The 17175-nt window shown below is 43.6% G+C and overlaps 1 protein-coding gene across 4 annotated transcripts in view; it reads left to right on the plus strand.

Moving 5' to 3' along the window:
• LOC106579808 (scavenger receptor class F member 2) overlaps window positions 1-11124 on the plus strand; it is a 31702-nt gene extending 20578 nt beyond the window's left edge. For 2 of the 4 annotated variants that reach the window (XM_014160001.3, XM_045704269.2), the window contains exons 10-11: window positions 4093-4248; window positions 5338-11124. In XM_014160001.3, the coding sequence (XP_014015476.1) occupies window positions 4093-4248; window positions 5338-6584 (1403 nt within the window). In that variant the 3' untranslated portion in view covers window positions 6585-11124. Of the gene's footprint in view, window positions 1-4089; window positions 4249-5337 lie in introns of all 4 variants that reach the window. The other 2 variants (XM_014160000.3, XM_014160002.3) reach the window with 1 other exon arrangement.
• The last annotated feature ends 6051 nt before the right edge of the window (window positions 11125-17175 follow it).

A 17175-nucleotide genomic window follows, 5' to 3' on the forward strand; every position in this document is an offset into this window, starting at 1 on the left:
AAACAGCGTTTGACATGCTTCAAAGTACGGTAATGGAATATTTAGATTTTTTTTGTCACGAAATGCGCCATGCTTGTCACCCTTATTTACCCTTCGGATAGTGTCTTGAACGCACGAACAAAACGCCGCTATTTGGATATAACTATGGATTATTTAGAACCAAACCAACATTTGTTATTGAAGTAGAAGTTCTGGGAGTGCATTCTAACGAAGAACAGCAAAGGTAATCCAATTTTTCTAATAGTAAATCTGAGTTTGGTGAGTACCACACTTGGTGGGTGTCAAAATAGCTAGCCCGTGATGGCCGGGCTATCTACTCAGAATATTGCAAAATGTGCTTTCACCGAAAAGCTATTTTAAAATCGGACACCGCGATTGCATAAAGGAGTTCTGTATCTATAATTCTTAAAATAATTTATGTTTTTTGTGAACGTTTATCGTGAGTAATTTAGTAAATTCATCGGAAGTGTTCGGTGGGAATGCTAGTCACATGCTAGTCACATGCTAATGTAAAAAGCTGGTTTTTGATATAAATATGAACTTGATTGAACAAAACATGCATGTATTGTATAACATAATGTCCTATGAGTGTCATCTGATGAAGATCATCAAAGGTTAGTGCTGCATTTAGCTGTGGTTTGGGTTTATGTGACATTATATGCTAGCTTGAAAAATGGGTGTCTGATTATTTCTGGCTGGGTACTCTGCTGACATAATCTAATGTTTTGCTTTCGTTGAAAAGCCTTTTTGAAATCGGACAGTGTGGTTAGATTAACGAGAGTCTTGTCTTTAAAATGGTGTGAAATAGTCATATGTTTGAGAAATTGAAGTAATAGCATTTCTAAGGTATTTGAATATCGCGCCACGGGATTCCACTGGCTGTTGAGTAGGTGGGACGCAAGCGTCCCACTGGCCCAGAGAGGTTAAAAGTCAGAGCGTCCGACCTCCTTTCAAACAAACAAGCCCTTTCATTCTTGTATACGCAAAGCATATGCCATGCCTGGGTTGCAATCAACTAGAACAAACTACCACTTTGGGAATTTCAGAGAGTAGAATAGAGTTTTTGGTCCAAGCCAAAAGCAATTTTCTCTTAAGTTTTCCTCCCTCACATTCAAGAATACATGACAACCCAATTCATTTTACAGTCATTCTCCCACTGAAGCTTATAGATCCTCCTCTTGTTCATAAGGGGAGATAAACTGGTCAGCCTTTCCCTCCCTCCCCAGAGCCAGGCCACTCTGCTCTGCTCTGCTTTCCTCGTTGCCTGCCTACAGAAGTGTGGCCTGCCTGCCAGCGTTTTGAAACTCTACCCTCCCTGGGGCTCCTTCAGTCCCTGCAACATTCCGCAGGAGGCCCACTGGACTAAAAACAGGAAGTGGCCAAATTTACCCCAACCTGTGTCAGACCTATGATTTATCCACACTGGGGTCAACACACTACAACAGATGTGGCAAAGGAAAGAGGGACAGGGGAGAAATAGGAAGAAATCATGTGTGCTGTTTTTGCATAGGTCATTTAGCTCCTTCATACACAAACTCTCACCCATCTCAAGATAAAGGAAAGAGAAACAGAGAGAGGAGGACAAGGAAGAAAACGTTTGCTCTGTCTTGCATAGCTCATAGCTCCTCCGCTTCTCAATACGTAAATGTTCCCCCATCCCCCTCCTCTACTTATTAAACCTCCAAACTGCTTCGACTTTGTCATTCCATGCCCTATACTATAGCTAGCTATCTGACGCTCGGCTGGCTGGCTTCCCCCATTCCCATTCCGTGGCACTCTGTGTGTCTGCGTGGGCTCTGGTCAAAAGTAGTGTACTATATAGGGGTTAGGGTGCCATTTGGGATGCAATTACATGTCCGAATGCTTCCCTGTGAAAAGTGATGTAGAGTGGGACCACCTGCTCCAGTGTTGTTGGCCTCACAGGCAGCTATTATAGGACTGTGCAGCTGGGGCACGGTTGTCCAACGTTGGCCTCTGTGTAGGCAGGGCTTTGGGCTTTCAGTGGCGTCCTGTCTCTCTCTTAAGATGAATGTGGCTCCGGACATTTAGTCTGGTGTGAACATCCAAGGACAGCAGTTGTTAGTTTACTGTTGCGTTAAGATAACGGAGGCTTAGTTACTTTACAATAGACCCTAGACTCGTAGGAAAAAAAAGTTAAATATAACCTAAAACGGTTCTTCTGCTGTCCCCATAGGAGAACCCTTTGAAGAACCTTGTATTATTTCTACAGAGGGTTCTACAAGGAACCCAAAAGTGTTCTACTCGGAACCAAAAAGTGTTCTAATTATCGGTTCATAGGTTATCCTATGGGGACAGCCGAAGAACCCGTTTGGAACCCTTTTTTCTAAGAGTGTATACCAGGGGTCGGCAACACGCGGCCCGCGGGCCCCCCAAAGTTTTTAGTAAAACTATGATTTTAGTTTTTGATTAAAAAAAATTTAAAAAATCACCAGGAATTCAGATAAAAATGTCTTTAATTTAGAAAAGTATTGCCAATAATAAAAAAAATAAAAACGAGACGTGATGTATATGTCTCAATGTAACCAGGGTAGGATATGACTCTTATTTTCAAATACAACGTCTTTTTGGGCTTAGTTGGGGTCAATTTGCAGTGTATGAATTATTCTAATTATGTTCCAGCCCCCCGACCACCTAGTTGCCTACCCCCGCCCTGTACTATACCAATTGGCCACTTCACCAGTACTGTTTGTCTGCTATAGTCTAGTACAGCATTTGGTTAGTTAGTCAATGAGCTTAGGGCCACTCTGCTACTTACATTGCATCTGTTCTCTTTAGTCTATCACAGAAGGGCTGCTACAATAGAGAAAGTGCAAACCACTCATAAAGACATTCAGACATGTATGTATGTAATGTATGTATGTATGTATCGCCTTCATTGAATTTGAGCAAAATATTTTTTGTCTTGAAGAAAAGCAGCTATGAAGTTATTTTCCTGGATAAATATCTGGTGGGTATTGTTTACAGTATATTGTTTCTAACCTACTGCCATTGCTACAATCCAACAAATGTAATCTACATCAAGTCAAGTTCCTTAATATAATCATCCAGTCACCATTGTACTGTAGTATTGCAATTTTTCCAGGAACAATATCCGAATTATTCATTCCGAGACTGTGCAGTCTGCTGGATATCCTTATAATAAGCTCAGCTGTCAGTGGAAATTCCCACCAACAAAGTCCCCTGATTTCACTAGTGTTGTGAGAGTAATAGAATTCTGCTGCCCTTGTGTTGACACATCTCCTGGTAGTCATTTAGTTGTAGCTGTACTACACCTGGCCATGCTGTTGTTACTAGAGGTCAGTTGTTTTACAGTTTGGAAGATGACATCCATGCCACAACCATATCTTATACCACAATAAGGACCAAAATGGAAATATGTTGTAAAACTTAATTGGTTCTTCCTCGTTGATTTTACATGCAATAAATCTGCTTGTGTGGCGGATTGTGTTTCAAACTGTCAAATAAATCAAATCCAATACATAGAGACTCAGGGTAGTTAGAGGGGATCTTTCAGCCGAAACACGGTTTAGGGTTAGCTTAGTGTCAGCGGAGAACAAACGGATGGGCTCATGTGTCATCGGGTGGAGGGGGGATGTATGTAGACGAATCTGATGTGTCCAGTTAACGCCCAGTCACACACAGTCAGTTAGTCCACTGCCAGATGGGGAAAGGAGAGCAACCACAGGCGTCCCAAACAGAACACAGCTGTCCTCAGACTGAAGGGTCAGCAGAATACACCAACATGGAGGCAGGGAGGGAGGGAGGGAGGATCTACATTTAGGAAAAATAGCATTCGCTAGCTAATTTCTCAGTAAATACTTTTGTTCAAAGAATAGATAGACCAGATATTAAAATGTCCAATGCACACCCACAAATCAAGGACTTGATCATATACGTCATCACAGAAAAGTTTTATATCATTTCAAACATAACTTTGTCTCAAGCTACCCTTTATCTTTCATTACAACCCCAACACACTCGCATCTCCATTTGTTGTTCCTGTTTGGTAGTGCCATTCCCTTCCCCCTCCTTCTCTGACCCTGTTTCTCTGTGCCCTAACCCCTCCAGTAGCCCACCACCCTGAGAACACATTCAACTGCAGCTTCATCGAGCCCCCCTCTGTAGCTGAGCTGCCCAGCCCCTCCTCCTGGTCCTCCCAGGAGTCCTTCGATTCCTTCGAAGAGGAACCCAGTGATGATGGCCCTGTGTACTGTGTTCCCCATGAAGGTGAGTAATTACGCACGCACAAGCACACACACCCTCAATAAGCACGGACGCATGCACACACACACAGTGAAGGCGGCCCCGTCTAAACAATGTGAAACCCCATGAAGTCGTCAGGAAAGAAAAACAAACACTGTGATTTGATTTGACACGGCAATTTCACAAATAAACACATGTTGGCCCGAACGGTTGCATGCACACTCACACGTACTCACACTCTTGGAGTGGGATTTGTTTGTCACAAGGGCACTGTGAGTCACACACCTCTGGAAAGCTAATTAGATTAATAGGATAGTAAGTTCTCCTTATCATGTGCCATTGAGCCCAGTTCCTTCCCCCATGTGCAATTTTTTATAATAAAAAATAAAGTTCAAATTATTACCTGTGGTTTGATCAACCTGCAATAGAGCATGCTTGAAAATATGATGATGGGCATGGTTTTGAGTGGTTTTGAGCAAACATATATTTGTAAATTTACTCAACAAGCTTGTTCAAATTCAGCTCACCTCGGGTAGTATGTGTTGCTTTAATGTACAATTGTAAGGCAACCAGCTGCAATAGGATTGTGAGTTTGCTCAACATTTGAGTGTATCCTTCCAAAGGGAAACGTATACATTTGTTTTTATTCTTATAGTTCTTATACATTTATACATGTGAGCAAATTTGTTGACTGAACAAACATTCATACATTAGCTCAATTTCTTTTCCTGACAGAATAATGCTCATCAAGCAATTAGTTTCATTTGCTTTTTACAGTGTGGCTGCAAAAGCATGAACAGGAAATGTAATGGTAAATTTAGAAAATGGCACATGTTCAATTCATGACTCACTCCTTGCAGTTTGTTGGAAAATATCCATGCCCACCAGTTTTTTTGTATCGTGTGGGGAAGTTAGATTTCCCAGAAACAATGTTAAAGACATGCTCCGGTACTTTGGCGACCAAGTAAGTATTTTTGTAAACATGCCTCACATCTACATCCTTTATCCCTGATGATGCAGTCATACTGTATTTCCTGATCACCTATGTATGACCACCATTACCATCCAATCTAAACCTGACTCTCATCCATGTTCTCTCTTCCTGTCCTATAGAGTCGCTGAATGAGAATAAGGTGAAGGGCAGTTCCTCTGTGGCTGAGATGCCAGCAGCAGCCTTCCACGGTGAGGATGATACAGGTGGGTATACCTCCCTAAAAGACACCAGCGCCACCACCGACAAACCCCAGGATGGGAGTGAAGCGCCCCTCAAATCCTCAGACAGCGAGGGCTCCACCAGCAGTTCCGAGTCAGCCATTGGGGCCCTTTATGCTCGCATTGCACATCTCTCCAAGAATTCCAAGGAGGAAGAAGATGGGGGTGACAGCATGGTCACCATCGAGGTCAAGGGTAACAGGAAATCACCGTCCCCGGGGGGAAAGACCAGGACTAAACCACGCCCGCCAGACCCCTCCACCAAACCCAAGGTGTCGTGGATCCATGGGAACAACGGGGGTACCACTCTCCAGGTGGAGAAGCCAAACCAGGGGGGCAAGGGGCTAACATTTCCCAAGGTGAAGACAACCAGGAGCTCCAGCAACAGCTCAGCCAAGAGCGAAGAGAGGCAGAGGCTGAAGGAGAATTCCAAGGAGAAGAGCAACCGAGAGGAAAAGGGGACGGAGGTCAACGGCTCCCCCAACAAGGCCCACTGGGTGGGGAGGTCCAGGGAGAACATGAACCACATGGAGCACATCAACGGGGTGGTGCAGAACGCTCTCAAGAAGATCGGCAACTTCCACAACTCCAACAAGAAGGCAGCCGCTGTGGAGATCCCCAAGGAGGCGCCCAAGAGCCCCAAAGTGATCCACCCACACATGAACTCAGAGGCCGCCACACTCCTGGCCGCCCAGCTCAAGGAGAAGACGCAGAGCATCACCCGGAACGAGGGCACAGGCCTGGTAAAGACCAACGGCCTGTCCACCCCGATCCTCCGGGGCCGAGGAGAACTGGAAAAGCCCACCCCTCCGCAGAAGGCCAAACGGACCACCGCTCCCACACCAGGCCACCAGGGCTCCAACAAGCTTCTGCTGCCTACCACCACCAGCCTCCAGAAGATGGTGGGTGTGGGGATCCCCAAAACGGACCCAGCTACCCCCGAGGTTGCCCCCAAGAGCCCGGAGAAGCAGGACTTGAACGGCTCTAGAGTGGGAGAGGGTTGTGGTGGTGCGGGGGACCCCACGCCAAAGAAGACCCCCATCCAAAAGCCTCCCCGAAAGAAAGGCAAGGATGGGACATTGGATACTACTCTGGAAACTAAGACACCAACAAAGACAGCGATTATGCCACCGCAGATAGTCAAATAGACCGTTTTTTTTTTATTGTTTCTCACAGACAGGACAATGGTGACAATGGTGAATGAATTACTTTTCTTCCAACGGAGACATGCAAAAGGACTTGGTGGTTGTTCATCAAAGGAATTTATTATTTTTGCGCGTGTGTGTGCTGTGTGTCCAGAACCAGTGGAAAGTAAGTAGAACTTGTTTGTAATGTATTGAACTGTATACCATACTAGTATTACATGGACTGAAATTGAAAGTAATTTCATGGACTCTTTTCATAAACCTGCGATGTATCTGTTTTCTACTACAACGCCAAACATAACTGGGGGAGAGTGCTGACAGTGCCAAGCAACCGTATTTAATTTCTTCCATATTTCTCCTATGCTCACAACTAAGTATTCATGTAAGAATCTCATCATTGTATCATTATAATTTAAAAACGTTTTTCCTCAATATTCTATGTGATGCAATCAAATCTATGCAATGTAAGTGAGGTGAAGGCTAAGTTGATCCATGGTACTGAGAATACAAGTACAATATTTTTCAGTTTGATTTAAATTAGCCAGTTACACTCCATAAAGGAGATTGTTGACGTCTTTTTTTTTGTCCTTTTTTGTTGTTAATATGTTGCGTAATACAGAATACAAACCATTTTAACTTCAGTACAGTATCTAGCTCGTCCTGAGTTGCCCTGTTCTTCAAATCAAGATTCTCTCCTTTGGCATTGGATTTTATTGTCTTTAGAGAGTACATTCTTTCACAATTTTGTCAGTCATGGTTTGTTGGCAAACAAATTCGCTTTTTGAACTCAAGCAAACTGTTAAGGAAGCATTACGTTGTCATTCTGCTCCTAACAGAGCTATGGCCTCATGAGACTCGGCAATACATTTTTGTCCTCTCTAATTGTTATTCGTTTTTGTTCCGTATCTCTAAGGCCTGTGTTAGGTCCTGTTGTCCCTTTTGAGAGGACATTCTGGGATTTTCAATGATATCACATGTGTGGGGTGTCATCTTCATAAAAAAACTAATCTGGTTCAAAATGGCTCTATTACAATTTCCATCACAATTAACACATTTTATTGTGTTATCATTTTTGTGAGTTTGATATTCAAATTGTTTCTAATAAGTAAATATCTCAGGAATAGTTTGGTAAGTTTTCAGAGCTGTGTAATACATTTTCCACATAAAATAAGAGTAACTTTTACATATGCTCTTGTTTTACAAGTAAAACCTGCAAAAAAAATGCTAAGCTATCTTTTACTTGTGCTTATCGAATAGCTAGCTAGTGTAAATGCCATACTTTTAGGTTCTTTCCAAATCCTTACTTCAATCTCACCCACGTACGGGTAAGCAACACTCCGTATCAAGAAGTAATAAAGAACATCCTTGCATAATGTTTCTATGCATTGTTGTTTCTGTAGCCATTGTTTCATAAAGGGCATGAAACAATGGCTACAGTGCTAGAGGCGTGACTACAGGCTGTATCACAACCGGCCGTGATTGGGAGTCCCATAGGGCTGTGCACAATTGGCCCAGCTTCGTCTGGGTTTGTCCGGTGTAGGCCGTCATTGTAAATAAGAATTTGTTCTTAACTGACTTGCCTAGTTAAATAAAACATTTAAAAAATGTAATGATGGATTAGTCATCTGGTCTTATCACAATGTTGTCTATTAGGTTGAAGGCATTGTGGAAGTTTCCCTATAAAAAGGCAGTGATCATTGTCCTAATGGATGGAGTCAGTCTGGTCAGACAAACAACTTTTGGTTGTGAACTGATATCTCCCTTCTTCTGCTGCTCAGATACATTAGTGCATTTGTTACGTACCTCCTAGTAGGAGGGAGGTGCATGGAATCATGAGCAGGAGAGCAAGGAAGTCCCAGTGGCACAATCGTTTATTAAAGGCGTCCCAAACAACAACATGAGAGAAAACACGCTAAAACGAAGTCGCCACACACAGGGAAGAAACGCAACACACGGAGGAGAAACCTCTACTCCTAGAAATAAATCAATCAAAACGGTAACATTACCGTGAGCAAAAAAACCCCGTGGTGCATACACGCACCCCTAACAACGTAACTCTGAACAATCCCGCACAAAGATGAGCAGGCAGCGGGGTGACTATAAACGCATCGAAATCAACTAAATGAACACAGGTGTGAAAAAACAGACAGACACAAACGAAAAGGAAAAATGGATCGGTGGAAGCTAGTAGGCCGGCGACGACCGCCGAGCGCCGCCCAACAGGGAGACGAGCCTCCTTCGGTGGAAGTCGTGACAGCATTATTATTCTGTGGAAGGCCCTAAGTAGCTACATCTTCTCTGATTCATAAAGGCATAGTATAGTGGAACACTCGCTATAGCAAGTATTTCAATTGCGATAATAAATAGAAAAGCACATCCTCATGATAATTTAATACTTTCAGAAGAATTAACATTATTTATCATTTCACATGCAAGGTTGTTGTGCATGACTTTTCTGCTGTTTTGCCAAGAGATTACACCACTAATGTCTGATGGTACCATTCATTGTTAGTGGGAAATATTACGTAGCAGAAGAAATACAACACAAACTGTTTGATACTTCAGTCATTAACTTCCTGTGGTTTAATTCACTATTGCATGACTTAGTCTAGACATGTTATATTGTTTTGATGCTAAGTTTACTTTGTCCCAACTTGAATTACGAAGTGTGGTAAATTAGTTTATCAAAGCCAGCTAATTGGGGCGGCAGGTACCCTAGTAGTTAGAGCGTGGGGCCAGTAACCGAAAGGTTGCAGGATCATATCCCAGAGCTGACAAGGGAAAAATCTGTTGTTCTGCCCCTGAACAAGGCAGTTAACCCACTGACTTGCCTAGTTAAATAAAGGTAAAAAAAAATAAAAAATAAGCTAATTAGCTAATTATCACCCTATCCTAGACCCAAAGGAATGTATTGTGTCTATTACTGTAATCAGTCTAAGACATGGGAAATATGATGATGGGTGTGGTTTTGAGCAAATGTAAATTTACTCAACAAGCTTGTTCAAATTCGGCTCACGAGTAGAATGTACAATTGTAAGGCAACTAGCTGCAATAGGATAAGTTGACATGGAATTGTTTTAATGGTCATAATGGTGTTTGATAAAATATAGAATTTGGCCTTTAGTACCAAATCCCATAGAAACGCATTGAATAACACATTCATAAAGGGAATAAGGTTTTATAGTGTCTGTCCTAAATCTTTGAGATATAAGAAAGCTCAGGAAATATACAAAATATATATTTTTTACACATATTTAACCCCTTTTTTTGGGTAAATATTTTTTCAAAACCGGTACCGGTTACATTCAGATGAGTCCCGTGGGGCTTGTGGGGGTCGTAGAGCAAAACGGAGACCCTCATCGTGTTCGTAGGAGTCGCATCTATCCATAGAGTGGACTCTACAGCAGTTTTCATGAGAAGTCAGATTTTTGGGATGTCTCATGGTCTGACAAACACCATTGTAGCTCAGCCACCTCTTCCACCACAGATGAGGAAGGCCGTCATAGGCGGATGTGGTGATATCTCTAGCTTAAACTGATGGATTTTGATGGGGATTTGTTTTATTATGTTAATTAGATTGATGCACCGGTGCATCAATAGACTCTAGGGGGCTACAGTAATATAGTTGTGTGTTTTTATGCATATGATAGTAACTACATTGCAAGAGGAAGCTCACAGAACTGGAGCGTATGGGATATGGACACAACATATTCATATAAAATTAAATGTGCATATTATAGTACATAAGTGACAGTGGTTTATGCTGTGGATTCAAACCTACATTTCACTTTCACAGTTTGAAAAGCTATTTGAGAGTGCTTATGATTCCTACACATTTGTTATTGCTGTTTTCATTTTTAAAAAATGTGGGTTTCAACGATACAGCCAGTCTCCTCTTTACCAGTTATTGTTTTCTACATGTGAAAGTATAATTGTTAATGTTTGTAAGCTGTGCTTATATAAATAGTTTTGCTACTTTACTCTGTATGTGTTAATGAACTGGCTTTCATGTTATGTTTGATTTCTTTGTGTCAGGTTCTCTGCAGCCACGGTATGAGTACTTACTTGGCTTGTCATTTCCCTTTTCTCTGTGGATGTGGTTAGTTTAACACTTAACTTTATAAAGCAGAGTGAAATTATATGGAAACCTATAGCCTTCTCTCTTTATCTTATCAACTTTTCTTAATCCTTTTGTCCATAGGAAATATCAAAACTTCAAAGTATTGTACAGGACATGTATTATTGTGTCACCACTGTTATTAAGTACATGTGACTGAAACCATACAAGTTGTGTGATTATAAAGTGCCAATTTAAGCAAGCAGAAAACACATATTTTTATATCTGACTGACTGGCCTCTGCCTGCTTTCACAGGCTACAGTACATATTTGTAAGCAGGGCCTCAAAACGCTGCAGAAACATTATCAGCGATACGGTTGTAACTCGTCATTCTGTTTGTCTGATTAGATTTTCAATTGTTTGTCTTTTTAAAATTATATATATATATTTTTTTCATTTACTTTGAAATAAAAGCGATACATGTAGTGGCTATGTGGAAATTCTCACATTAATCTGTGAACATATACCTCAGTCAACCTTTTGCATGTGAAAAGAGTATCACTTTTCATTCCCATGACACAAACATCTCACAGCGGCCCTGATGTAATGATTTCAGAACCAGCGATATAGCCCCCCCCCCCCTCCCCCATCTGTAGCCTAGAAACCATCCATCCCTGCAGCAATAAAGGATATTTTACAGTTTCCGGTGACTCCTGGCCATCTCTCTCCTGGAGACGAAGAGGATCCAGAGGCTTTTTCACACTGGATCATTAAAGAGCCAAAATGGCCAGGGGACCCACTGCTGTGCTCCTCCTGAGGGGGGACAAGAGCCTCTTTCATGGGGAAAACAGTGGGAACTCTGTGTTTAGGGCCTAGAGTTAATGAATCACACGTTCCATATTTGTATTCTTTTGGAGGAGAGAGGGATTTTGCTAGGAGCGAGGCAGAAGGCTGTGGAGAGGAGTGTATGGATGGATCATGTGGTCGTGTAATTGAATCCAGAAGACCGGGCCGTTTGCTTGGGCCTGACATGGTGCTCCACTTACATGTTTTTTAACTCGTGTGTGTGTGTGTGTGTGTGTGTGTGTGTGAGTAACAGACTAAACAAAGCCCCCCCAAAGCTCAGCTAGACTGCGAACTAGGGCATGGTCAAGACATGACACAGAGGTTGACCGCAGCTTCAGACCACACTGTGACTACAAAGAGAGAGTCTGAGCCAATCATATCCCAGACGGAACCGAAAAAAACAGCAGTTTAATTTGTCTTGACTGACACATGGATTTTCTACACAGTTTTTTTTAATGTAATGACCTTTCTAGAATAGGCCCTCCCTCCACTACCTACCACATACAAACCCTGTTTATACCTGCCGCTAACATGCGTCCTTCATCCTGATTTTATCCTAATCTTAACCTAATCCGATCTTGTCTCTTTACACTCATATCTTTTAATCCTCTAATGGGGCACAATAAGAATGTGGACAAGATCAGGACAAAGGCTGCATGTTAGAACCAGGTATAAACAGGGCTAAAGTCTGTCATTCTAACTCACCACATCCCAAAGAGTTAACTCTCAACTGTCCCTCCACTCACAAGCACACAGTCGTGAAGAAGGCACGACAGCGTATCTTCCCTCTCAGGAGTTGAAAAGATTTTCCTCAAATAGTTCTACAGCTTCACCATTGGCATCTTGACTGGCTGCATTACTGCTTGATATGGCAGCTTCATCGCCCTCAATCGAATGGTGCAATAGAGGGTGATGCGGACAGTCCAGTGCATCAGGGCCGAGCTCCCTGCCATTCAAGACCTCTACAGTATATCAGGCGGTGTGAAAGGAAGGCCCAGCCACCCATATTTTTTGCACTTACTCTATGCACACTCAGTCACTCACAAAGAAACTGAAACACAAACACACTTCATTTGCTCACACACACACATAAGACACACACACATTCATACTGACTCTACACACACACACACTCACATATAATCATCATATACATTATATACAGTGCCTTGCTAAAGTATTCATCCCCCTTGGTGTTTTTCCTATTTTGTTGATGTTCTAACCGACTTGCCAAAACTATAGTTTGTTAACAAGTAAGTTGTGGAGTGGTTGAAAAATTAGTTTTAATGACGCCAACCTAAATGTAAACTGTTCAACTGTATATTAAGGAGTTTGGTGTACAGTGCCTTGCAAAAGTATTCATCAACCTTTGCGTTTTTCCTATTTTGTTGCATTACAACCTGTAATTTAAAAGGATTTTTATTTGGATTTCATGTAATGGACATGGACACAAAAGTCTCCAAAATGGTGAAGTGAAATGAAAAATGATTTGTTTCCAAAAATTAAAAAAAACTGAAAAGTGGTGTGTGCATATGTTTTCTCCCCATTTGCTATGAAGCCCTTAAATAAGATCTGGTGCAACCAATTACCTTCAGAAGTCACTTAAATAAACTCCACCTGTGTGCAATCTAAGTGTCACATGATCTCAGTATATATACACCTGTTCTGAAAGGCCCCAGAGTCTGCAACACCTCTAAGCAAGGGGCACCACCAAGCAAGCGGCACCATGCAGACCAAGTAGCTCTTCAAACAGGTCAGAGACAATGTTGTGGAGAAGTAACGATCAGGGTTGAGTTATGAAAAATATCTGAAACTTTGAACATCCCACGGAGCACCATTAAATCCATTATTAAAAAATGGAAAGAATATGGCACCAAAACAAACCTGCCAAGAGAGGGCCGCCCACCAAAACTCATGGACCAGGCAAGGAGTGCATTAATCAGAGAGGCAACAAAGAGACCAAAGATAACCCCGAAGGAGCTGCAAAGCTCCACAGCGGAGATTGGAGTATCTGTCCATAGGACCACTTTAAGCCATACACTCCACAGAGCTGGGCTTTATGGAAGAGTGGCCAGAAAAAAAGCCATTGTTTAAAGAAAAAAATAAGCAAACACGCTTAAGGTATGTGGGAGACTCCAGAACATATGGAGGAAGGTACTCTGGTCAGATGAGACTAAAATTGAGCTTTTTGGCAATCAAGGAAAACTCTGTCTGGTGCAAACCCAACACCTCTCATCCCCCCGAGTACACCATCCCCACAGTGAAGTATGGTGGTGGCAGCATCATGCTGTGGGGATGTTTGGGAAACTGGTCAGAATTGAAAGAATGATGGATGGCACTAAATACAGGGAAATTCTTGAGGGAAACCTGTTTCAGTCTTCCAGAGATTTGAGACAGGATGGAGGTTCACCTTCCAACAGGACAATGACCCTAAGCATACTATTAAAGCAACACTCAAGTGGTTTAAGGGGAAACATTTAAATGTCTTGGAATGGCCTAGTCAAAGCCCAGACCTCAATCCAATTGAGAATCTGTGGTATGACTTAAAGATTTCTGTATATCAGCGGAACCCATCCAACTTGAAGGAGCTGGAGCAGTTTTGCCTTGAAGAATGGGCAAAAATTCCAGTGGCTATATGTGCCAAGCTTATAAAGACATACCCCTAGAGACTAGCAGCTGTAATTGCTGCAAAAAAAGGTGGCTCTGCAAAGTATTGACTTTGGGGGGGTGAATAGTTATGCATGCTCAAGTTTTCAGTTTTTATGTCTTATTTCTTGTTTGTTTCACAATTAAAAATATTTTGCATCTTCAAAGTGGTAGGCATGTTGTGTAAATCAAAGGATACAATCCCCCATAAAATCTATTTTAATTCCAGGTTGTAAGGCAACAAAATAGGAAAAATGCCAAGGGGGTGAATACTTTCGCAAGCCACTGTATACAGCAGTATGTGAACATCCCTTCAAATTAGTGGATTCGGCTATTTCAGCCACACCCGTTGCTGACAGGTGTATAAAATTGAGCACACAGCCATGTATTCTCCATGCACAAACATTGGCGGTAGAATGGCCTTACTGAAGAGCTCAGTGACTTTCAACGTGGCACTCTCATGGGATGCCACCTTTCCAACAAGTCAGTTCGTCAAATTTCTTCCCTGCTTGAACTGTCCCGGTCAACTGTAAGTGCTGTTATTGTGAAGTGGAAACATCTTGGAGCAACAACGGTTCAGCCGCTAAGTGGTAGGCCACACAAGCTCACAGAATAGGACCATTGAGTGCTGAAGCACCTAGCCCATAAAACCATCTGTCCTCGGTTGCAACACTCACTACTGAGTTCCAAATTGCCTCTGGAAGCAACGTCAGCACAAGAACTGAGCTTCATGAAATAGGTTTCCATGGCCAAGCATTGGCTAGAATGGTGTAAAGCTCACCACCATTGGACTCTGGAGCAGTGGAAAAGCGTATTCTGGAGGGATGAATCACGTTTCACCATTTGGCAGTCCGACGGACAGTTTGGCGGATGCTTGGAGAATGCTACCTGCCCCAATGCATAGTGCCAACTGTAAAGTTTGGTGGAGGAGGAATAATGGTCTGGGGCTGTTGTTCATGGATCGGCCTTGTCCCCTTAGATCCAGTGAAGGAAAATCTTAACACTACAGCATACAAAGACATTCTAGACGATTCTGTGCTTCCAACTTTGTGTCAACAGTTTGGGGAAAGCCCTTTCCTTTTTCAAATCAAATTTATATAGCCCTTCTTACATCAGCTGATATATCAAAGTGCTGTACAGAAACCCAGCCTAAAACCCCAAACAGCAAGCAATGCAGGTGTAGAAGCACGGTGGCTATGAAAAACTCCCTAGAAAGGCCAGAACCTAGGAAGAAACCTAGAGAGGAACCAGGCTATGAGGGGTGGCCAGTCCTCATCTGGCTGTGCCAGGTGGAGATTATAACAGAACATGGCCAAGGTGTTCACATTTTTTAGTTCTAGTCAGGATTCTAGCAACCGTATTTAGCACTAACTGAAGTTTATTTAGTTATTTATCCGGGTAGCCTGAAAGTAGAGCATTGCAGTAGTCTGACCTTGTCACGTCCTGACCAGTATAAGGGTTATTTGTTATTGTAGTTTGGTCAGGATGTGGCAGAGGGTATTTGTTTTATGTGGTTCGGGGTGGTGTTTTTGTAGAAGGGTATTTGATTTATGTATTCTGGGGTTTTTGGGCACTATTCATTGTTAATAACGTATTTCTATGTTTAGTCTAGTTAGTTGTAGTTCTATGTTTAGGTTAATGGGGGGTTGGACTCTCAATTGGAGGCAGGTGCTTTCTCGTTGCCTCTGATTGAGAGTCCTATATATGGGTATGTGTTTGGTTTAGTGTTTGTGGGAAATTGTCTCTTGTTTTGCGTGTGTGAGCCTTACAAGACTGTTTGGTTGTTCGTGAGTTTTTCGTCGTTTTGTTATTTTGGTGTTTTCTTGGTTTCAATAAATATCAAGATGAGCATCCATATTCCTGCTGCGTTTTGGTCCTCCTTTCCCGACGACAACCGTGACAGAATCTCCCACCACAAACGGACCAAGCAGCGGAGGAAGGAGCAACAGGTGGACTTTAAGGAGCAAAGGGATTTCGAGATGGACTGGTGGGAGAAATGGACCTGGGAGGAAATTCTGGACGGGGCTGGACCTGGGCACCAGGCTGGGGAATACCGTCGCCCAAGGGAGGAAATCGAGGCAGCCAAGGCGGAGAGGCGGATGTACGAGGCCTTGTACGCGCAGAGGGAGAAGCATGAGAGGCACCCCCAATCATTTTTTTGGGGGGGGCACACGGGTAGTTTGGCTGGGCCAAGGGTGAGACATAAGCCAGCTACCCGTGTTTATATGGAGGACCGTATGGAGTGGAGGGCGCCGTGTTTTGCAGAAGTGCGCACAATCGCGCCCATACGCACGCACAGTCCAGTGCGAGTTATTCCAGCCCCTCGCAGATGCCATGCTAGAGTGGGCATCCAGCCTGGTAGGAGGATGCCTGCGCAGCGCGTCTGGTCACCGGTGCGCCTCCTAGGACCAGGCTACCCCACGCCCGCTCTACGCATGGCAACCATCAGGCCCCTGCACAGTCCAGTTCGCCCTGTACGAGCGGGGTGCTAGTTCCATCCAGCCAGGACGGGTTGTGCAGGAGGTGAGATCAAGACCGCCTGTGCGCCTCCATGGCCCGGTGTTTCCAGTTCCTGTCTCGTGCGGACCCGGAAGTGCGAAACCCCAGTCTGGCACGTCCAGTACCAGCACAACGCACCAGGCTTCCAGTGAGTCAGCCCAGTCCGACTCGTCCTGTTCCCGCTCCCCGCACTAGCCCTGAGGTGCGTGATCCCAGGCTGATACCTCCAGTACCAGCACCACACATCAGGCTTCCAGTGCGTCAGCCCAGTCCGACTCGTCCTGTTCCCGCTCCCCGCACTAGCCCTAAGGTGCTTGTTCCCAGTCTGGCACGTCCAGTACCAGCACCACGCACCAGGCTTCCAGTGCGTCAGCCCAGTCCGACTCGTCCTGTTCCCGCTCCCCGCACTAGCCCTGAGGTGCGTGTTCCCAGGCTGATACCTACAGTACCAGCACCACGCATTAGGCATCTAGTGCGTCAGCAACTCGCCAGTCAGGAGTCGCCAGAGCCGCCCGCCAGTCAGGAGTCGCCAGAGCCGCCCGCCA

Source organism: Salmo salar, chromosome 20 (genome assembly GCF_965601325.2).
Source record: "Salmo salar chromosome 20, fSalSal1, whole genome shotgun sequence".
In the NCBI taxonomy this organism is placed as follows: domain Eukaryota; kingdom Metazoa; phylum Chordata; class Actinopteri; order Salmoniformes; family Salmonidae; genus Salmo; species Salmo salar.